The 23,525-nt window shown below is 43.0% G+C and overlaps 1 protein-coding gene across 3 annotated transcripts in view; it reads left to right on the forward strand.

Moving 5' to 3' along the window:
* The window catches only part of Tmem144 (transmembrane protein 144), a 48,189-nt gene extending 44,990 nt beyond the window's left edge, over positions 1 to 3,199 (forward strand). For all 3 annotated transcript variants that reach the window (XR_005879513.1, XM_040752616.1, XM_040752617.1), the window contains exon 12: positions 2,956 to 3,199. Coding sequence is in view for 2 of the 3 variants with exons in the window: in XM_040752616.1 (XP_040608550.1) it covers positions 2,956 to 2,983 (28 nt within the window). In the remaining variant the exon portion in view is untranslated. The remainder of the gene's footprint in view (positions 1 to 2,955) is intronic.
* The last annotated feature ends 20,326 nt before the right edge of the window (positions 3,200 to 23,525 follow it).

Genomic DNA, 23,525 nt, shown 5'->3' on the forward strand with positions numbered 1-23,525 from the left:
TCCTTTCTGCCCCCTGGCTTCTGTGTGTTCCTCCCGTGTAGGTTGGTGTTGCTTGGTTCGCTATTGTCTCTGCTCTCCGCCAGTTAACCCACAGGAACAATCGTGTGGTGTCTCCACTGTTTGCTCAGCCTCAGAAGTGAGGTTTTGACAGCAGGAGTCTGCTGTTTGGGGCCTTCCTACTTTTGTTTCCTATTGCAACTTGATGAAGATGACAACCGTGTTCCTACCAAAGAGCTCCTGCCATCTTGTGTCCAGAGAGGAAACTGCGGGAAGAAGAGGAGCCACCCAAACATGGCTGGCCTTCAGACTAGGGACCTGCAGGACAGAAAATAAGGAGTGGGGTTAGCAATATAGCACTGATTGCCTTTAAGGTACTGATCAGTCTCTGTTCCTCTTTAAGTTCACTTAGTATGCTCTTAGCACATCCTTTAGTGCTAAAAGTCATTGAACCGGAAAAGTCTGTTGTGCAACTGTGTGTAGAGTATTATGCCCTCAAAGATAATTGCTACTGATCAAAGTGACCTATGTGTATATTTACATAAAACCATAAAACCTGATGCATCAGTCTCAGAGATTGTGTTTAGGGCAGAGAAGGAGATCACCGCGTCATACTGGGGCAGGGTGAAAAGCTGCTTGTAATATACAGTCATGTGAACATACTTAGCATTTGGCTGCTACTTGTGACCCTTTTTTAGCTTATGACATATTCTGTAATTTTTTTTTTGCTTTTGTAAATTTTGCCTTGCTATGTAAATGGCTTAAAAGAACTGGAGCTACGGGACACAGGACTTCTCTTGGGTATAGACAATGGAGTTGATAAGCAAATACGGACAAACCCTGGATGCCCGCGTGGAGTAAATCAGTTATATGCAAGGTTACTTTGTACTCTCACAGACGCCTAAAATGACTGAGGGTGGGTGACCAGTCGGCCCATCTGCCCTCTCACTACAGTCTCCAGCATGTCTCCTTTTAAGCGACTGCATAGGCACCCACAGCGTGTCTCTTTTTAAGCGACTGCATAGGCTCCTACAGATCTCTGTCCGAAGCACTATGCAGAGGAAAGTTCCTGTCCCACCTGGCCCCGCAGCCCTTCAGTCCCAAATGAACACACTGGGGCTTATGTTAATTATAAACTATTTGGCCCATAGATCAGGCTTCTTATTGGCTGGCTCTCTCTTAATTATTAACCCATTTCTGTTCATCTGTGTATCTTCACGTGGTCTTATTGGCTGGCTCTCTCTTAATTATTAACCCATTTCTGTTCATCTGTGTATCTCCACGTGGTCTTGGCTTACTGGTGATTCCTGAGTCTCTAACTTTCTTGGCAGCTACATGGGGTCTCCCTGGAGACCCATTCTCTTCATTCCTCTTCCCAGAATTCTCCTAGTCTGGTAGCCCCGCCTATACTTGCTGCCTGGCTACATCCTGCCGGGCCATTGGCCAAAACAGCTTTCTTTACTCATCAACCAATAAGAGAAACATATATTCACAGACTACAGAGACACATCCCCCATCTGCACTAGAAACATCTCTTTTTTTTAACAACACACCCCACTCAGAATAGGTGCACGTTTTCCTGTGTGCCTTCTGTGTTTTCCTGTGTGACTTCTGTGCTTTCCTGTGTGACTGACTTCTGTGTTTTCCTGTGTGACTGACTTCTGTGTTTTCCTGTGTGACTGACTTCTGTGTTTTCCTGTGTGACTGACTTCTGTGTTTTCCTGTGTGGCTTCTGTGTTTTCCTGTGTGACTTCTGTGTTTTCCTGTGTGACTTCTGTGTTTTCCTGTGTGACTTCTGTGTTTTCCTGTGTGACTTCTGTGTTTTCCTGTGTGGCTTCTGTGTTTTCCTGTGTGACTTCTGTGTTTTCCTGTGTGACTTCTGTGTTTTCCTGTGTGACTTCTGTGTTTTCCTGTGTGGATGACTTCTGTGTTTTCCTGTGTGACTTCTGTGTTTTCCTGTGTGACTTCTGTGTTTTCCTGTGTGGATGACTTCTGTGTTTTCCTGTGTGACTTCTGTGTTTTCCTGTGTGACTTCTGTGTTTTCCTGTGTGGATGACTTCTGTGTTTTCCTGTGTGACTTCTGTGTTTCCCTGTGTGACTGACTTCTTTGTTTCCCTGTGTGGATGACTTCTGTGTTTTCCTGTGTGACTTCTGTATTTTCCTGTGTGACTTCTGTATTCCTGTGTGACTTCTGTGTTTCCCTGTGTGACTGACTTCTGTGTTTTCCTGTGTGACTTCTGTGTTTCCCTGTGTGACTGACTTCTTTGTTTTCCTGTGTGACTTCTGTGTTTTCCTGTGTGGCTTCTGTGTTTTCCTGTGTGACTTCTGTGTTTTCCTGTGTGACTTCTGTGTTTTCCTGTGTGACTTCTGTGTTTTCCTGTGTGGCTTCTGTGTTTTCCTGTGTGACTTCTGTGTTTTCCTGTGTGACTTCTGTGTTTTCCTGTGTGACTTCTGTGTTTCCCTGTGTGACTGACTTCTGTGTTTTCCTGTGTGACTTCTGTGTTTCCCTGTGTGACTGACTTCTTTGTTTCCCTGTGTGACTGACTTCTGTGTTTTCCTGTGTGACTTCTGTGTTCCTGTGGACCTCCTTGCTCCATGTGGAGTTCACATTCCACCCAGCCCCTGCCTACCATGCTTTCAAGTATCTCAAATGTGCAAACACGTTTGAGATCCACCTTTTCCATCAGCGCCGTGTTGCAGATAAGAAAACTGCCCCATCTCCAGCATCACAGGTTTCCGGTCTTCAAACCCTTCCCAGCCTTCCCTGGGAACATGGGCATCCTGATTTCACTAGACATTTCCCCCCACTGATGTCATTAAGGAGACCAAGTCATTAGGAGATCAAGAAAGTTTACAATGTAAGGTGTGATAGTCTGCTCACAATAGCTTGCACCCGATTAATACACTGTCTGAGTTCTATTAGAATGGCAAACGTTTAATCCTCTTTTGTCATCACAGAGCAAAAGTGGTCCAGCAAGATGACTGAAAAGGGCAAATAGAGGTGCTTGCTGCCAAGCCCGCCAGACCACATGGTAGAAGGAGAGGACCAACTCCCACAGAAGAATATATTCAACCATGAGAAGTGGTCAGCTGAGAAATGGACATAAGTTCATGCCCATAAATAAGAGAAAAGATAAGTAAATTATGATGTGCCTATGAACCATGATGGGATACTTATTAAAAACAAGGAATAAGATACCAACACATGGGATCAAGTATTTGATCTTGAAAGTCATTAGGCAGAGAGAGGGGGAAAAGCCCAATGCTTGTCAGGCTGGACATCATTCCCTTGTGTAAACTACAAGGGGTCACTTGGGAGCTACAAAGTTGGCTCAGCTCTAGCTGCTCCTGCAGAGGTCCTGAGTTCAATTCCCAGCACCCACAACTGTCTATAACTGTAGTGTCAGACAACTGAGTGCCCTCTACTTGTGTGCAGACATACATTCGGATAAAGCACCCATATCCATAAAATACATAAGCAAATAAATCTTTAAAAATGAAGAATCCCAGGGCCTCCATGCAAGTTCAGAGTGAAGTCGAGCCAAGTCAGGGTTTTCTACTCAGCTGTTTCCCACTCGCTCAATGCTGGGTGTGTCACTCTCTTGAGGATAAAATGGGCATCTGCTGACAAGATGTCCTAACCCTCAAAAGGACAGCGTGGGCCGCAGCCTGATGCAGTCTGATGCCTTGCCACTTGCAGCCTCTGTGAAAGATGGAAAAGTTTATAAAACTGGAGTGTCTGTAAGATGAGTCATCCGACTTCAATGACTGTGGGAAACTCAGCCAAATGGTTAAAGTGAATTATTCTCCCCATATTAGGTACCTGGTTGCCTTTCATCTTTAATGTTTATTAATCTTGCATTCATCTGGACAATGCAGTTTCACACTTCACCACCAGAGGACAGTGTATGTCTGGTTGATAATTTGGGATCCTCTCACAAGCCGAATGCCCCCACCGCCCACCCCATCTCCTCCACTGCCTTCCTTCATGTATCTCACCTCTAAACTACCGCGCCAAGAGCATGCAGATGTTTAAGCCACTATTGCATCATTTATGTCCTCTCCATGCCTCAAACTCTCTCCTATGTCTCTCATATTCTTTTCTTGGTATTTGGACTTCATCATTTAGTTCCCTAAAATGTGAAGACGTCAAAGATCAATTTGTTTTAGAGGTATTTAAGTGCAAAGTGTGCCCTTGTCCTAGAGCGTCCAGGACACAAGAATGTCCACAGTGAATGCCGCCACCACCACCAGGGACACAGCTAAACCACACTGTTCTCTGACCTCGTGAGAAAGCATGCTCACTGACTCATCAGGCTGCATGGCCTCAGTTTTCTCTAAGATGCACTAGTAATTCTTTAGCTTAATTAGACACTTCAGGTCACAGAGACCTGGAACGATTTGCCCTGTTATTTTTGAAGGCCTTTTTCCAATAAGAGGCTGAAATGCTTTCCCAGTGGGCTCATTAAGTCAAGCACTTGCTGTAACTACATGTCCAGTGGATGTGGAATCTTACAGATGACTCTGGCTGGCAGACTGGGCTAAGAAGGTATGCTGGCCATCCCTTTCTCCTGGGTATGGAATTATACTGGCCAAAGGTTATATTTGAGCATAAGACTGTTTATTTCAGTTCTGAAACACCTAGTGGAAAATCACAACACAAATTCTACTGAAGACAGGAAGTTGGATATGTCTGGCATCTCAAATCATAAGCCAAGATGCTTTGCAGAATTGCCTCATTTACAGGCTTAGGATCCTGGCCCACATTTAGGTCACTTCACTCCTTAGAGCTTCTGAAACTTAAAGTCCATATATGCCATCTTCCAATACATCTGTTCACCTCGACATGAGAATGGAACATATTTCCTAACTATGAGGTGAGGAACATAAAATCAACCTCACTGCATTCTGCTAAGTCTGTGTGCACCTTCGGGGGATCAAAGAAAAGCATCACTTTGTACATTTGCCTACCAGAAGGACTTTCTGCAGGTAGCAGGCAACACGCCCCACACTAGTTCTGCTAAATGAATCTCGTTTTAGTGGCTGTTGCAAAAATTGTAGTCCAGTCACCTAGCAGTTACTCTAATTCTGCATGAGATGAATCTTTCTGCCTGAGAAAGATGCTTCAAGACTCCAAAGGCAAGAGAGAAAGTGTAACTGTCTCGGGGTGTGCCCAGTCCTCCCTGGCTCTATTGTTTAGCTCCCTTGCTCTCTCTGTTCATCCAAGCCAGCTTTCCAGAACAGGCTTTGAGAAGCCCAGTCAGGATAGAGTGTCCCATGCCTGGACAATCCCCTGGTCTACAAGAGCACACCAACAAAACTGCTCTACATATGAGTTGGGGCTCAAAGCAATCATGAAGAAAACCCTTCAGAGGATGAGAGCCTGTCACATTTCGAATGACTCTTATGGCACCCGTCAGTCCTATGTGGAATGGACAGCAATTGTATTAAGTTGGGTTTGCTTGCTATTTCAACAAACAAGCTTGTCTTCAAAACAATGGCAAAAACACCATCTGAAAGTTAAGCGCCACTTCTCACTCTCTCCCCGTGGCTCAGTTTGTTTTCCCGAACGGTCTTAGAGACTGCTTCCAGTCTAACTAAAGGCACCATGTGTGTTTATCCCACACACTTGATGGGAATGTTGACAATACTTTCCTAGATGTCATGAAATGGGTACACATTTAACATTTTGACTGATGCCATCAACACTCTCGACAAACAGTTGTAACTAAGCTTCACCCCTACTAACGTTGCCTCAGACTCCCGCCAAAATGATTCTCACGTGATTTCCAGTGACGTGTGTGGCTCATGTGCATCTTTGCACCTGCGAGCATTCGTCAACCATACTTTCTTGGGGCTCAGCCCCTCTGCTTCCTTTTCTGAACTTTCTTCCTATTATATACCTCAATAATTGATTCTAGGGAGTTTTGGAATATAGACCTACAATTTGTTAAGAATAATCCCTTAGTCTACAGTGTAATCTATGTTCATTGGTAAATTTTTATTCTTCATTTTGTTTGATGGTTATCAAGCATCACATGCCTTAGGATCCTAAGTTATTCCGTTGTTAGTGATACTGAGTTTGATAATTGGATTAAGGCTCTTTCCATCATATTTACAGTTGTTTCATTGTTTTAGCTATGATACAGTTCTCCAACAACTTTCACCTAATGACTTTAGCACTTTGCTTAAATAAATGATTACATCAACAGTTGCAAAGGGGGGCTTATTATGTCACTAATTATATATCATTACCCTTTATTCTTCTACACAATAACTTTCTCCTATGCTCCCTCATTTTCTGTGGGCTCCCTCGTTTCTGCACTGTGGCCAGCAGGAGCTCCCCAATGTTTCCACTGTCTTTATGCACGCCTTGTTTTGTGAGGCCACACACCTTGCCCTTTCTCTCACCCAAACTTGTAATCAATTCCTATTTTCAAAAGATTAGTACCTTTCACTTAGAAGTGATTCCTAAGACTAAGACTTGTCCAATTTTCTAGTTTTCTAGAGACATCATTTTACTTGTCTATCTTTATCTGCCATTTGTTTGCTGTGTTTTGTTTTTATTGATGCTTTCTGACATCTAAATGGATGTCACAAGGTGTACATCCTTGAGTCCCATGTGCTTAATTGGGTTGTTTTTCTAAGGTCTGAATTTTCTCAAATACTGTTATGGGAGAGTCTAAGGGTAGCAATTCAGTTTTAGTTCTGGTAGTGTCTTCCAGAATCATTTTCCAGTGTGTCTACATGTTCCAGGCCCAGCGAGTTGTCTCTTTTCATCTTCAGAGAGAACAGACCTCCCTCCTCTGCTGTCCTCCTCTGCTGCCCAGGGAAAGACAGGACTCAAGGAGACAGCCCGGAGCTCCCTCCTCCTCGTGGTTGTTACTCTGCTCTGACTCGGCTCACATGTCCACACTTCCTCTGCTCCTCTACAGCAAACAGCAGGCCCCACTGTGTTACCAGGTGTCCCTGCTGCTGCCCCCCAAGTCTCATTCCTCCCCCTGAGACTGTCAGTTAAAACTGTGCAGCAAACAGCATGAGACCCTTATTGAGAAAGAAAAACTATGAAAGCAGAAGAGTGAGTGCTGTGGACCAATTCTTTTGGATACTATGAATATGTATTGATTGCATTGGCTAATAAAAGCTGACTGGCCAATAGCCAGGCAAAAAAGTATAGGTGGGGTCTGTGCCCCCTGATGTTACAGGAAGAAAGAAGGGCAGAGTCAGAGAACTGAGACGAGATGTGGAGAGCATGCCGTGCTGATAAAGGTACTGTCACATGGCAGAGTGTAAATAAGAAATATGGGTTAATTTTAAATGTAGGAGCTAGTTAGTAATAAGACTGAGCTATTGGTCAAGCATTTACAATTAATATAAGCCTCTGTGTGGCAATTTAGAAGTAGCTCCCAGGGTGGGAAAACTCCTACAAAGGAACTTGCTTCAACTTTAAACATTTTGTTTTCTTAAAATGAATAGCTTTGGGATTTTTGATAAGTTATTTTGTGAAGCTTTCCCCGGGTCATCCTCTGATCCAATTCCCTCGTCTTGTCTTGAACTTACACACACACACACACACACACAGAGAGAGAGAGAGAGAGAGAGAGAGAGAGAGAGAGAGCACCAAAGAACTAACTGTTAAAACCCATCAAGCTTTAGAGGACAGACCCACCTTTCCAAAGGCTCTTGGATATGTTTCAGGGATCTTTCTGGAATAAGCACTCAGTGAGAATGGAAGAGAGGAGATGTCATCCATGGACCCAATCTAGGACAGGGTCTGAAAGGTTTCCAGTTTGCATTCTCATTTTATACTCTAAAACCACGAGGTAGGATGGGCAAGCAAGCAAGATTTTACAAAAGCGTAAGTGGCAGTCAACTTGTCGTTAAGGGCAGCAAGCCATTGTTTCAGCTGTGCCTCCAGGTTACCCTGGTCCAGGTAGCAAGTGAAGTCATGCTGGGCAAATGGGCAGTACAAGCAGTGTTCGAGCAAATCACTAAATAAGTCACTATCTAATCATTGGGCCTTTCTACCGAATTCTATCTACTTCAGGCCTCTACAGAGGCAAGAACATCGACAAGGTGGGCCAACTGGTAACTTCTTGGCTTCACTCTGGCACAGCTCACCTGTTAGCAATGTCTCTTTTGATTTCAAGGGATATAAACCAACTTGACATGAACAGATATTATACAGTCCATGCATTTGGTGTCTCACCGTTATAAGAAAAACACTTAAAAGCAGCAACCTTGGAAAAGATGGTTTTCCTTTGGCTCATAGTTCCAAGGTACAGTCAGTCCATTATGGCCAGGACGTTTTGGTGGCAGGAGCTGTAGGGAGCTGGCCACATAACAGGAAGTATTGTTGTGGTAGAAGCATGACTTGGGGTGTACTTGCTTCTACAAGAAAATCTGCTAGGAAATATCTTTATCTTATGAAAACACCAATCAGATTATTTATTCATGTTTATTTTACTTTTTAACTATAGAAACTTGCACACGCCATTGCACACATTTTATATTCAATAAAGGGCTATTGAATGGCTCCCTTTGCTTTCTTTTTGTTTTGATATTGTAATCCAGGGTGCAGTGAAACCACTGAACTGGACTGCTCCATGAGTAGAAAGAAGGGTTTATTGGGGATCAAATAGGCTGTCTCTGGGGCAAAGGGGGTACAGAGAAAATTGTAAAATGACAGAAAAGAAAGTAGATTTTATGGGACAGGCAACAGGGTAGAAATACTGTTTGGACTGACCAGGAAACAGATGTCCTTGCCCAAATGGCTGGCCTTTGGGGCAGATTAAAGGAGATTACTGGTGATTGAAGGGAGGTTCCTAGTAAACAGAAACCCACCTTTGAACTTCTGTTTAACAAATAACAGCACCATTTATCCAGCCAAAGTCTCTGTTTACGACATCATCAGCACTGTCATTTTCTGGACCACTTTGGACCTAACATTCTAGCCTTTTGTTGATGATAAGGGGTGAATGCCTGTCCTAGGCTACTTCCTGTTGGTTTGGGGCTTGAGAAGAGGGAAATCTGGAATGCTGGTCCTAAGCAGAGGCTCAAGTAAGCAGGTGATGACAGAGACCTTTGGAAATTCCATCAGAAGCATCTGGCTTACTGACCATCACTGGGTTATTTCAATAATTCTGTCCTGGAGGAAGCTTTTGGACTGTCAGCAAGTTGAGCATTGATCAGTTTTGCAGGACTACCTGAGGCTAGGGAGATGAGTGATTACGGAGCTGATGTTGTTTCCTACATGGTATCTGTCAGCTGAGTGGAAATCTACTGGGCCAGATGGACAGAAAGTGCAGTTAAGGACTCGGCAGGAACTTTATCACAGGTGTATGCTTGAAATCTCCAGGCCTTTCTCAGGCGAGGGATCTGGAGCCCATTTGAGCTGTGACAGATGGATCCAAGTCACAAACCTTTCATGATATTTTTTTTAAGTTGACAAAAAGATTCAGAAGTTTTAGCCATGTTAGCAGGGCTGCCATCTATACTCTGCGCTGACACCCTTATTGTAGAGAAAGCAATTGATAAGTCTACAAACCGCTCAAGTGACTCACAGCTTTGACCACAGCAAAAATAAGGCCTGAGCGTGGTTGATAATGATAGAAGCATGAACATTCATCTGTGGTAAGAGAAATGTCATAAAAGGAAGAGAACAAATGGGAAGAGGAGCTGTGCACCCAAAGGGTGATTCTGGAGTAGAAGCACAAACACTCGCTTCTCCTGGACAGAGGCCCGGATAGTAGATGCAGATTGGATAGCAACATCTTTCAGCACAATGGGAGGCACTTTTTCCTTCCTTTCTTTCTTTCCTTCTTTCTTCCTTCCTTCCTTCCTTCCTTCCTTCCTTCCTTCCTTCCTTCCTTCCTTCCTGTCTTTTGGGTTTTTTGAGACAGGGTTTCTCTGTGAAACAGTCCTGACTATCCTGGAACTCACTCTGTAGACCAGGATGGCCTCAGACTCACAGAGATCTGCCTGTCTCTGCCTACCGAGTGCTGGGATTAAAGACATATGCCACTGTGACTGGCAAGAGGCCCTTTTTAAGTCTATATTTAGAAAAGAAGCAGCCAAGGGAAACTTAAATTTTCTGAGCCTGTGACTACGACAACTCTATATTTTTTAAAGCATTACTAGCCAGCGCTTCTAACTGTTGCCAGGATTAGATTAATAACTTATCAGAGCTCTGCTGATTAATGCTAGACTTTGAACTTCGAAATTTTAACATAATATGTATCATTTTAAGTCTCAGTTTTCATATGATCACTTTCTGAGATCATCACAGCTTCCATAAGCTTCCTATTTTTCTTCCCCTCCTGAAAGCATCCAATCACTTTCATTTTCATTGTAATTTGCATATTGAGAATAGTCATTGAGACTAAAGGAAGAGTGAAAAGCAATATTTAAGTCAGTAACAAGAGCATGGCAGTTTTGAGCTTACCGTTTCTGTTTTGTTTTTATTGAAACCTGTCCTCCTAGCTCAGCCGCTCTCAACCCAGAATATTTATATTACAATTCAGAACAGTAGTAAAATTATAGTATGAAATAGCAAAGAAAATAATTGCATAATGGGGGGTCACTACAACATGAGGAATTGTATTTAAAGGGTCAGTTTGGAGCATTAGGAAAGTTGAGAACCATTGATTTAGCCCTAGGAAAAGGCAAGGCCTGACTTATTCTTGAAACCAGTTTAGGCTGGAAGATCACTGGACCACAGTTGTGAAGCTTTTTTATTTGAGAGATTCAGGCAATATAATCTTTCCTTTAAGGCTCTTAGGTTTGTATCATCAGCATGCCACGTGTCCATCTTTTACACGCAAAGTCATTGCAAAGCCAGGTGTTTTGAAGGCGCAAACCTGTGTCCTGGTCATGAATGGAATGGCCAGACATCGGCACCCTTCTCAGAGGAGGTGGCTGAGGCATGCTTGCTGCTCTAGCAACACGGGACAAGACTTGTCTGGTAGGGTCTGTCCTTGGGACTCAGGTTTTCAACTTAGGAAAACAAAACTCAGAAGAGCTTAAGCGAGGAGACAGACAGACTCATTTTGTGTATCCCCCACCACCACTATTTCCCAATGCAGAAAACAGTAAGTAGAAAATTACAAAATAAAAGAACAGTGACACAGGAGCAACTAAATGATACTGATTTTTTAATTACGTGTGGGTTTCTAGTTCATCTAACATAAAAATTATTAATCAGCATATGACAGGCTTATATTAGTGTGAGGTTTAGCATAACTATAGCCAATAAAAGTATTTTCGCTTGAATAACTGATCCATCTGGAAATGAGACATGTTTTCCGTATACTAAGAAACATGTCCATGGTGTTCATTCCAATGAAATCAATAAACTAAAAGACTTCCTGGAATTCCTATGTGGTGATTAAAAAAAAAAAAAAAAACAACTCCCAAAAGGAGTGGCACTATTAGGAGGTGTGGCTTTTTGGAGTGGGCGTGGCCTTGATGGAGGAAGTGTATCACTGTGGAGGCAGGCTTTAAGGTCTCATACATGCTCAAGCCACACCTAGTGCCTCAGTTCACTTCCTGTTACCTACAAGATGTAGAACTCTCAGTTCCTTCTCCAGTACCATGTCTGCCTGCGAGCTGCCATGTCCCACCATGATGACAACGGACTAAACCTCTGAAACTGTAAACCATCCAATTAAGTGATTTCCTTTGTAGAGTTGTGTGGTCATGTTGTCTCTTCACAGCAATATAAACCCTAACTAAAACATCTCACAATTCCCACTCCCACAATTTCTGAGTCACCTTTATCCCAGCACATCTTGTAGGCAGAATAGATTGTAGGTCAAAGGTTATGTGGCTGAGTTGGTGTCCAAGTTCCTCCACTGGAAGTCTTGCCTGGTTATAGGAGGTGAGCAATTCAGGATTTGTATCCTCTTTGCTAGAGTCACTCTCATACATTCCTGGATATTTCCATTGCACTAAGTTTCTAATTCATCACTGAGATGCCCCCAATTCCAGATGTCTCTCCCAGTACTCTCTCCCCCCATCCTTCCCCTATCTGATCCCTCTTGTTCCCACCGCTATCTCCCTCTATTTCCCTTTCCCAGGGATATTCAGGCACACACACCCCTGAGCCCTCCTCGAGGCTTCATTCCGAAACTGTTGGAAACAGGTGTGCAGAGAGCCACAGCAGAACATTAGGCAGAGCTCAGGGAATCCTGTGGAAGAGGGAGAGGAAGGATAGCAGGAGTCAGGTGGTCAAGGACACCACAAGAAAACCCACAGACTTGGCTGATTTGAGCTCACAGGGGCTCACAGAGACTGATCTGACAACCAGGGAGCTTGTGTGGGACCTACATAGGCCCTCTGCATACATGTTACAGTTGTGTAGCTTAGTCTTCTTGTGGGACTCATAACAGTGGGAGCAGGAGCTGTCTCTGACTCTCTCTGGCTTTCGGGACCCTCTCCTTATACTGGCTTTCCTCATTCAAGCAGCACAAAGGGAGGTGCTAGTCTTATCGCATCCTGAAATGCCATGTTTGGATGATACCCATAGGAGGCTTGTCCTTTTTTTGAAGAGAGACAGATGAGGAGTGGATTGGGGAATCAGAAAGGAAGTTTTTTGGCCTGAGGGTGGGGGGACTGGGAGGAGAGAAGGGAGGAATAACTATTATAGGGATGAAAAAAATAAAAATTAAAACTGTTACAATAACCCATCAAAATAAACCATGTTGCTGAAAGGAATAAGTTCTCAGTAGTTTAGTATCTAGAAGGAAAAGTTGGATTTAAATTATTTAATTATGATGGAATATTAAACATCAGCAGCTGAAAGCAAGACTTTTATTGTTTTCTGCTTCCTATTGACGAACCTTTTAGGCTTTGATATCAATTTCCAATTCTCCTGAAGAAGGCTGGCTCAGTGTTACACAATGTAACCACAGAACGCAAAATACAGTTCTTTAAAACGCCATGTTATTTGGGCAGCAAATCCGTTCCTCTGATTTTAAGAGGAGAATAAGAATTCTTTTTCCCTTCAGTGGTTTTAAGTGCTATGCCAGACATTTTTTTTGTTGTTGATATATTTTTTATTTATTTATTTTTCAGTTTAAATTTAGATAAGAAACAAGGTTGCTTCACAAGTCAGTTCCAGGTCCCTCTCCCTTTCCCTCCCCTCCTCCCGTGCCCTCCCCCCACTCCCCCCATTATCCCCTCATTTCCCCATGTTTACACAATCCCCAAGTTAAATGCAGGTGGGTATGAGAAGAGCATTAACAATAAAAAATACTATCTCTGTGTAGCCAAATAGAGACTTAAAATGGTAAAACAACAAAAAGATCTCACGAAAGTACAAATATACAGTACAAACTGATTTATTAAAATACTTGCATAAAACACAACAAAATAGAGATTATATTTAGAGTTTTTAAAGTTTTTTTTTAATTTTTTTTATTTTAAATAGCTTGTTTTACATGTCAATCCCAGTTCCCTCTCCCTCCCCTCCTCCCCCACTCCCCTTTCCCCCCACCCTCCCACCCTATTGCCAAATCCTTCCACATAGGGGATAAAGACCCAGTTCCCCTCTTCCTAAACATTTTGCTTGGAAGGCTGCTGTGCTGGAGACAAAGCTTTTCAGATAAATTTCTGAACCACTTCACTCTGTACTCAAGCCTCATCTCCTCTGAAAATGTCACTGTTGGTTCATCCCCAGTACTCTCTTCTGTGGATGGAAAATATGAAGAGATAGTCAGGCTGTGGTTCCAGGAACTGGGGTGGAGGCTGTCAGCATCCTGTGCACTAAAGGGAATGAAGAAACGTCTTCTAGACAGCAGCCCCAGGTACAGCAGGTTTCAATGATGTCTGTTTTCTTTTTTCCCCTAAGCTCACTTTAGTTAGGCACCATGTTCTGAGTGCTAATAGTAGACCTGGAGAACACACTGGTCTGCAAACAGCATTGTTCTCCAGTACGATTGCTGTAGTCTTGGCACTAACCGGTCAGAATAAAGGAGAGAAAGCATTGCATATTGTGGGAAGAGGGAGAATTTTCTCTTTTCTTCTACAGAGCATGAGCCAAGGAGAAGCTGACAGCAGCTTCTCTTCTTGAAAGTCATAATTCATGGTCCCTTTCCAACCCTGAGCCAATTTTCATTTTCGGAGCTTCCTAAGTAATATATAAACCCCACCCACAGCACAAGGACCCTACATCTCTACAGCAAGGTCTCTAGTAACTATGCCTTCACAGGGACCCACAACCACTTACTTACCGCATAACCATGCTTGGGAAATGAGTAGCCATATGTGGAGTGTTATGAGATGCAGAGTCTGAGTTAATGTTAGGGTCAATGTACAGATGTTTGATACCTTACTGTATGCTACTCATGTGAAATACAGCTGTAAGTTGGTCAAGGACCATGGATTGAAGGGGTCTATGAAGCTTATAGTCATAAACAATGGATACACTAGTGTTGTGTGAATGCATAACACACACACATACACACACACACACAGATTGATCAAGGGAGCAAGAGAGAGGTTGGGTATGAATTTGTATCTCCTGGAGGTAGGTAAGTTTAAGGGGGAAATGAAGACAATGAATTCCTATTTTTAAATTTAAAATAGTGTTTCTTGACATTTTTAAATTATCACACTTCTAAAGATCATTTTTTGACATTTTTTCCTAATTGCTTCCTCTCCAGGAGAATTAAATAATTGGTAATGAAATTCTGCTGCATAGGTTCAGACTGTGAAGAGTCACCAACCACTGCAACAGCTAAGATTTTTTTTTACCTTCTTCTCACCCACGAACCAACCCCTCGAGGCACACTTGGAGAAACAGACACTTGAGAATGTGAGGGAGTCTCCCTGCACTGCGCAGAAAGAAAACAGTCAATAGAAAGATTGGGAAAGTCTGTCAGGAAGTAAAATAAAGTGATTTTGAAATTTGGCTATAATTTGTTGACGAAGAGAAAGCAGAGCCAGGTGTGGTGAACTGTGCCCATAATCCCAGTACCTTAGAGGGTGAGGCAGGAGGTTCACAAATGTGAGTTCAAGATCAGCCTTTTCCCTACAGCAAGAAACTAGGGAGGGGGAAAGGAGGGAGAAAGGAAAGGAAGAAGAAACAGAGGAAGGAAGGGAGAAAGAAAAGGAGGGAGGGAGGGAAGAAACGCTAAGTTAAGGTAGATTCCCCCATTTCAGCCCTGAGAGAGAGAAGACCTGCCTATGTTTCTAAAGGCCCTCCCAGCTGATGCTCTGTAGTAGGTGACATGCAAATTCTGCCACTGAGGAAGATCACGAGAACTCCAGGGTTGGCTGGAATACTCTGGGGTTGCATGGAATACTCTAGGGGTTGTCTGGAATACTCTGGGGTTGTTTGGAATATTCTGAGGTTGTCTGGAATACTCTGGGGTTGGATGGAATACTCTGGAGTTAGCTGGAATACTCTGGGGTTGGATGGAATACTCTGGGGTTAGCTGGAATACTCTGGGGTTGTCTGGAATACTCTGGGGTTAGCTGGAATACTCTGGATTATCTGGAATACTCTGGGGTTGTCTGGAATATTCTAGGGCTCCATATCCACTCTCTCCATATCTACTCAATTGGCACTGGAAGTTCTAGCGAGAGCCATAATACAGCAAAAGGAGATCAAAGGATACAAATTGGAAAGGAAGAAGTCAAAGTATCACTATGGCAAGTGATATGATAGAATACACAAGTGACCCCAAAAACTCTACCCAGGAATTTCTACAGCTGATAAACACCTTCAGCAATGTGGCAGGATAAAAGATTAACTCAAATCAGTGGCCCTTCCTAATTTCAAATGGTATATGGGCAGAGAAAGAAATCAGAGAAACATCACCCTTTACAATAGCCACAAATAATATAAAATATCTTGAGTAACTCTAACCAAACAAGTGAAAGACTTATATGACAAGAACTTTAAGTCTTTGAAGAAAGAAACTGAAGAAGCTATCAGAACATGGAAAGATCTCTCATGCTCTTGGATACGTTGAATCAACATAGTAAAAATGGCAATTATTGCCAAAAGCAATCTACAGATTCAATGCATTTCCCACCAAAATCCCAATACAATTCTTCACAGATATCAAAAGAACAATATTCAACTTCATATGGAGTTACATTATTTTTAAGTATTTTTATATTTGGTACATTTCTTGTAGGCACACACACATACACATAAATAAAAATGAATTAGTAAGTATCAAACATTAAAACCTGGAATGGCGTTGTGTTCCAAAGCAATACTGTTTGAGTTTCAAATTTTTGTACAAACATATATAAAAATACAACATTTATGATCAATACATGATTGGACAAATCTTGGATGTCGAAACTGGTCCTGCCTTGTGTTATGTATCTTCATCAACTAGAATCCTGTGGCCAGAGCAGAAGACCTAAACTATCTATTTCTAATTCTGTATCAATAGAGAGCTCCTACAGGACCTGACGTTTTGCTTGTGATTTAATAAAGAAGACATTAGCAAGGATATAAGAGGGAAAAGGAAAATAGCTCATTCAGCCCCTGCCGAGCTACCAGTGTCTTCAGGCCACATAGCTGTAGGTTTTTGCCATGTTTCTTCATTTCTAAGGATTTGCAGCATGGTTTCACGAGGCTACATATGTCTGTGACATTATTAAGGCTGGAGTAAGTGGCTTGTGAAGAAAAGCAAATCTGTGTGTGTGTGTGTGTGTGTGTGTGTGTGTCTTTCTCCCTCTGTGTGTGTGTGTGTTACTATATGTTGCACAGATATATTCTACATAAGCTCAGCTAGTTTTAGGTTCTTATGTTTCTCATGAGATAGACAGAACTCAGTCGCATTAAAGTTTAAGAGACCTCCCATCTCCACCCCCCACCCACTGAGAGATGGCTCAGTGCTTGAGAGTCACTTGCTGCTGTAGAGAACCTGGTTTTTCGCTCCCAGCACCCAAATATCAGCCTACAATGGACTGCAACTCTAGTCTGGGAGATCTGCTGCCCTCTTCTGGCCTCTACAGACACTGTGAATAACATGGTGCACTGACACACAAGCAGGCAAACACTCAAACACTTCAAATAAAATAAATCTGCTCTTAAAATGAGACGTGGCATAACTGGAGGCCTTTCCTTTTGGAGCTAGAGCTCAATAGGAACCAATAAAGCTTATTTAGAATATCTTTTTTGAGACATTCTAGTTAGAATCATGGTTGCGATTCGCTGTTAAGTTTTCCAAAATTTTAATCCCCAATCGCCTTAGGGTTTGTCCTGCTGTGAAGAGACACCATGACCACGACAACTCCTATAAAGGAAAACATGTAACTGGGGCTGCTCACAGTTTCAGAGATTTAGTCCATTATCAGGGCAGGGACCATGGAGGCATGCAGGCAGACGTGAAGCTGGCTACATCCTGATCAGGAGACAACAGGAAGTGGATTGTGCCAATGAGTAAGGCTTAAGCAGAAGAGATCTGAAAGCCTGCCCCCAGTGACATGATTCCTTTAACAAATCCATGCCTACTTACAAAAGGCTACACACCCAATGGAATGGTGCCCTTCCCTACAAGCTTACGGGGGCCAAGTGCACTCAAACGACCACACTAAAGGTCTTTGAGAAGAACTACCCAAACTGTTGGAAGAGCCCCAATAAGCTTTTAATAGTAAGCAAGCAAAATCATTTGTTGTACAAATTAATAAATAAAAATGAATCTTGTAGCCATAATATCTTGTACCTGTGCTTCAGGAGCCATCAACCTGACCTCTGGTCACACCTGCACTGCTCCCTCTCCTGCCTCCCTTGCACACAGAACTGCTCCTCTTCATCAGCTCAGTCCCTGGGGCTCAGCCCTCCCAGGCCCTCAGTCCCCCTGGCTTCTCTTGGAACCACACTCTCTCTCAGGCCAGGCATCATGGGGAACAACCTCAGAAAATGGAAAGATCTCCCATGCTCTTGGATTGGTAGGATAAACATAATAAAAATGGCAATCTTGCCAAAAGCAGTCTACAGATTCAATGCAATCCCTATCAAAATTCCATCACAATTCTTCAAGGACCTGGAAAGAACATTAATCAACTTCATATGGAAAAACAAAAGGCCCAGGATAGCCAAAACAACCCTATACAATAAAGGAACTTCAGGAGGCATCACCATACCTGACTTCAAGCTCTATTATAGAGCTATAGTCCTGAAAACAGCTTGTTATTGGCACAAAAATAGGCAGGTAGACCAATGGAACAAAAAGGCAGTCCACAGAATGGGAAAAGATATTCACTAACCCCACATCTGACAGAGGGATAATCTCCAAAATTTACAAAGAACTCAAGAAACAAGTCTCCAAAACACCAAAGGATCCTATTAAAAGGTGGGGTACAGAACTAAATAGAGAATTCTCAATAGAGGAGGCTAAAATGGCCAAGAGACACTTAAGAAAGTGCTCAACATCCTTAGCCATCAGGGAAATGCAAATCAAAACAACTCTGAGATACCATCTTACTCCTGTCAGAATGGCTAAAATCAAAAACACCGAAGACAATTTATGCTGGAGAGGATGTGGAGAGAGGGGAACACTACTCCACTGCTGGTGGGAGTGCCAACTTGTACAGCCTCTTTGGAAATCAGTATGGAGATTCCTCAGGAAAATGGGAATTAATCTACCACAAGACCCAGCAATTCCACTCTTAGGCATATATCCAAATGAGGCAAATTCATACAACAAGGGCATCTGCTCCACTATGTTCATAGCAGCATTATTTGTAATAGCCAGAACCTGGAAGCAACCTAGATGCCCCTCAACTGAAGAGTGGATAGAGAAAATGTGGTACATTTACACAATGGTGTATTACTCAGCAGAAAAAAACAATGGAATTTTGAAATTCGCAGGTAAATGGATAACACTGGAAGAAACCATCCTGAGTGAGGTAACCCAGTCTCAAAAAGACAAACATGGTATGTACTCACTCATATATGGATTTTAGACATGGATCAGGATAGTGCCAGTCTGCACTTCCACTGATAGAGTCTGGGACATAGGAAAAAACCTAAAAGATATGCATATATGCATAGTACCCAAGAGAAGAGGATTGAGACAAGACCCTCTGAATGGATGGGGAACACGGTGAAGGGTGGGGGAGAGTGGGAGCTGGGAAGAAGAGAGGGGGGAGAAGAGGAAGAGAGAGTAGGTCATGGGGGAACAGGAAGTTGAGTGGGTGGGGGTAGAATAGGGGGAAGAGGGAATCATAGGTTAGAAGACAGACCAGACACCAGAGTGACCTCTAGTGATCTAAAGGGATAACACCAAGTGGCAAGCTAAGCAATAGTGGAGAGACCACCTCGAATGCCCATTCCTGATAATGAACTTGATGTCTATAACCGTCCAGGAGCCTCCATCCAGTGATTGATGGAAGCAGAGGCAAACACACAATTAAGTACTGAACTGAAACCAAGGAACCCAGTGACAGAGAGAGGAGTGGTGAGCAAATTGGCAAAGTATGGGCTGGCAAAACCAGCAGAGACAACTGATCTGAACAGGGGAGAGCCCTTGGACACCAGACCGACAGCGGGGAGGCTAACATGGGACTGATCTGGACCCCCCCAAATGTGAGTGTCAGCGAGAATGCCTGGGCAACCTATGGGGCCCTGAGCTGTGGATCAGTGTCTATCCCTGGAATATAAACAGTCATCGTGTGCCCATAGCACAAAGAGGGATCCTCTCTCAGCCTGGACTCTTAGGGGAGTGCCTGGACCCTACCCAGAGTAAAATGACAGACTCTAGATATCCCCTATGTGGAAGGAATTGGCAATAGGGTGGGAGGCTGGCGGGGGGGAAGGGGAGTGCGGGAGGAGGGGAGAGAGAGGGAACTGGGATTGACATGTAAAACAAGCTATTTAAAATTAAAATAAAAAATGATTTAAAAAAAAAAAAGAAACTCCCTCTGAAAACCGCCAACTCTCCTCAGGTCTCCTTGCAGCAACCCGAGTCACGTGACCTGCACTAGGCCAAGTCTAACAGAGCATTTCTGTTGCGTTTTTCTTTGAGGACAACTGCCACTGAACTCACAGGCGAGGCTAGAAACGGTGAGGCTGACACAGATGACTCATTACTTGGTAGGCTTCAGCACAAAGACAAGGAAAACAATAACAGTCAACTCAATAGATACTCATGAACAAAGCGAAAAGTATGGCACTAAAAAATAAATAAATAAACATTAAAAGTAAACATAGTCCTTTCCTCATAGCTAGTGGAGAACGAGAAAGTGCCACAAGCTACCATGAAAGCTACTTAGCTGTCTCACCGGGGACACGCAGACACTGAGAGATTCACCTCATTTCTCAGGCTGGACACAGCTGGGCCCTTCTCCACATGGCTGCCCTCCTTTCATACCCACCGCGTGGCTCACACGCCATCTCCAGCCCCAGCTGCTTTTTTACTGGGGCAACCTGCACTCTTAGAATGTTCCCAACGGTTTCTGGAACCTCTCTACTATTTCTGGAAAATGACAAACGACCAGACTTGTTTTTTAAAAAGTGACCCTTCTCTGGAAATAGAAGCTTTGGGTTTTGCTGCCAACAGCCAGACAGATAATTTACAAGCTCGCATTCTAAAAGAATCAGAGGGCAGTAAAGAGGGATGAAAGTCTTTGCTGGCTCACCAGGAAGGACCGGCTCACACGGGGCGGTTCTGGTTGCCCCGCTCTGAGTCTGGGCACAAGCTACATACTTTAGGATATTTAAATTTTTCTGTTTCTACGTCCACAATTGGATCAAAGGGTGACTCTTATGAACACTTTATATCATAATTCTTTCCCAGCACTCTTAGGGAGTTCTAACATTGATGAGAAACTTCAATAGATACCTTATTTCCATCTCTGGGACATCAAAGCAGCTTCACCACGCAGGTGGCATCTGGCCCCTGCCATCTTCTCTGAAGACACTATCCAGGAGGAGACCAGTGGCGCCTGGGAATGGCGAGCTGAAGATGAAAGGGAGGGTGTACACCCATCTGCCAGCTGTTCTGCGCCGTTCCTCTCAGTGTCCAACGCCACTCAGGCAGACTGATTGTCTATAGTGTTTAAGTCACATATTTCCAAAAGTTCATAGAGATTCACTTTAAGTTAACTCACATACATGCATTTAGAAAAGCATTAAAGTGTAGGAACAAAAATCAAAAAATAAAGAAAGAGCATAATGAAGCATCCAGGAATTAATCCTAATATCACAAAAGCCACAAAAGAAGCATGTCATGTGGTGATTCTCGTGGTTTCTTTAGGTTCTAGGGACTCAGAAGGGTATCCTGGGTACCCTCACATGAAGACACTGATCAATGAAAAATATTCTCATCCAACATTTTTCCCCAAATCTAAGGGTGTGATGTTAAGTATACTTTAAGTCAAAACTCTTTTGTAGAAAAGCCCAATGCAGTCTAAGCATAAGCCTTTTGACGTAATTTCATAAAGCGTCCACCATGTAGAAGCTAACCTTACTGTACCTCCTGTGATTTCCTTCCAGCATCCTCCCCGTTAAACCATACATGGGACAGGATCTAAAGAAGGACTCCAGGGTTGTTGGGTATCAAACTCCACCCCAAATCTTTATTTATGTCCAAAGCCCACACAACTAGGAAATTCAGTCCCTGAAATCAAGATGTGGACAATCAGACCCTGCTATTTCTGTCACTGAGTGTGTCACATTGACCATGTAGATTCAAAAGTTGCCAACTCAAAAGCCCTTAGCTGTTACTAGCTGTGAACAGGGACCACTGTGAGTCACAAACTGAAGAAGCTTTTCTCAAAGCATCTTTTATATCCATGGGTCATAGATCTGAACACCATTTCACCTGCCTTCATTCTAGAAGAGATACTATGAAGAATTTATATGCACACTGTGGCGCATGCCCCATCGTGGCTTTGTGAACTCTGCTGTTCCGAGAATAAACTCAGACCTTTGTGCACACTAGGCAACAAGCAAACCAGGGGACTCCATCCCCAGCCCCTTTACCTCTCAATTCAGGACTCTTTCAGTAAAACGCCAAGCTGAGAGACAGCAATGGTGAGACGCAGAAGAAGTTAAAAAAGAAGTGATCACTTCTAACCTTACTAAAAAGTCAAAGGAAATATTCCTGGGGAAATGACATTTGGGTAACCTGGGTTTTTTTTCTGCTGCTTAGTGTTTTCTGGGGTCCAAGCATTTTATTCTTTCAACTCCAATAGCTTAATAAATAGGTTTTTAGAATTCTAAGTATTTTCTTTAAATTAGGTAACAGCAAATCCTAGCCACTTTAGTATACTTTGGTTCTTCTATACCATACTTTCGAAAATAGAACAAACTCACAGAAAAACACATTTTGACACAGAACTTTCTTCTACCTCTACCAATTTTTTTCCAAAGTGTAGGCCAGGGAGGCCATGGTGAGGTACATAGATGGAGGTTGTACAACATGCAGCAGAAGCTGGGGATCTAGGGAGGAGCTAGAGCTGACCCAGGGAAGGACAAAGGTTAAGAAGATGCACACAAGTGTAGGAATCTGCAGAAATAAAGAATATTCCAGAGCTAACCCAGAGCAGGGAATACAGAAAGCCACACCAGATAATGGCAGAGGCAGGGACGAGTTGAAGGACAGTAACTGTTAATGCAGGCAGTAACAGACTCTCAGAAGAAGACTTGGAATAGAGCATGTGGCCCTGAATACCAGCCCCACAGTTCAAGCTTACCATTACTTAGTTCTCTCACAAATACTTGAAATAGTTCCACTGGAAGAATGATTGCAAGTTAAAAGATAGAAAGAAAGGGAGAAAAGAATAGAGGAAGAGAAGAAAAAGATTCAATCTACAAACTCCAGACACAACACACAAACAAGAAAATGAAAAAAAGGACAAAATATCTCCTCTAGAAATTACCAATACCATAGTAATTAGGCTCAGTTAGAATGACCTGAAAGAACTTCCAGAGAATTCAAAAGAATGATTGTAACTGTTCACACAACTCAAAGAAGACACACATATGCTTCAAGAAAACAAAAACAAAGAGTCAAATGAAAGAAATAAGGTGGTTTTACTGGCTAGTTTTATGTCAGCTTGACACAAGCTAGAATCATCAGAGATGGCGGAGCCTCATTGAGAAAATACCCCTCAACCGAAAAATGGATGAAGAAAATGTAGTATATGTTCACAGAAGCATTATATGTAATAGCTAGATCCTGGAAGCAACCTAGATGCTCCTCAACTGATGGGGATGGAGAAAATATGGTACATTTACACAATGGAGTATTACTCAGCGGAAAAAAACAATGGAATCTTGAAATTTGCAGGCAAATGGATGGCACTAGAAGAAACCATCCTGAGTGAGGTAACCCAGTCACAAAAAGACAAACATAATATATACTCACTCATATATGAATTTTAGACATGGATCAGGGTAGTGTCAGCCAACAATCCCAGTGCCAGTGAGTCTGGGAAACAGGGAGGTTCCCAAGAGATATGCATGATACCCCAGAGAAGTGGAATGAGCCAAAATATCCTGAGCAGATTGGGAATGTCATGGGAGGGGAGAGGGAACCAGGAAAAGGAGAGGGGGA

The sequence above is a fragment of the Mesocricetus auratus genome, unplaced genomic scaffold, assembly GCF_017639785.1.
Source record: "Mesocricetus auratus isolate SY011 unplaced genomic scaffold, BCM_Maur_2.0 Super-Scaffold_100009, whole genome shotgun sequence".
Classification (NCBI taxonomy): domain Eukaryota; kingdom Metazoa; phylum Chordata; class Mammalia; order Rodentia; family Cricetidae; genus Mesocricetus; species Mesocricetus auratus.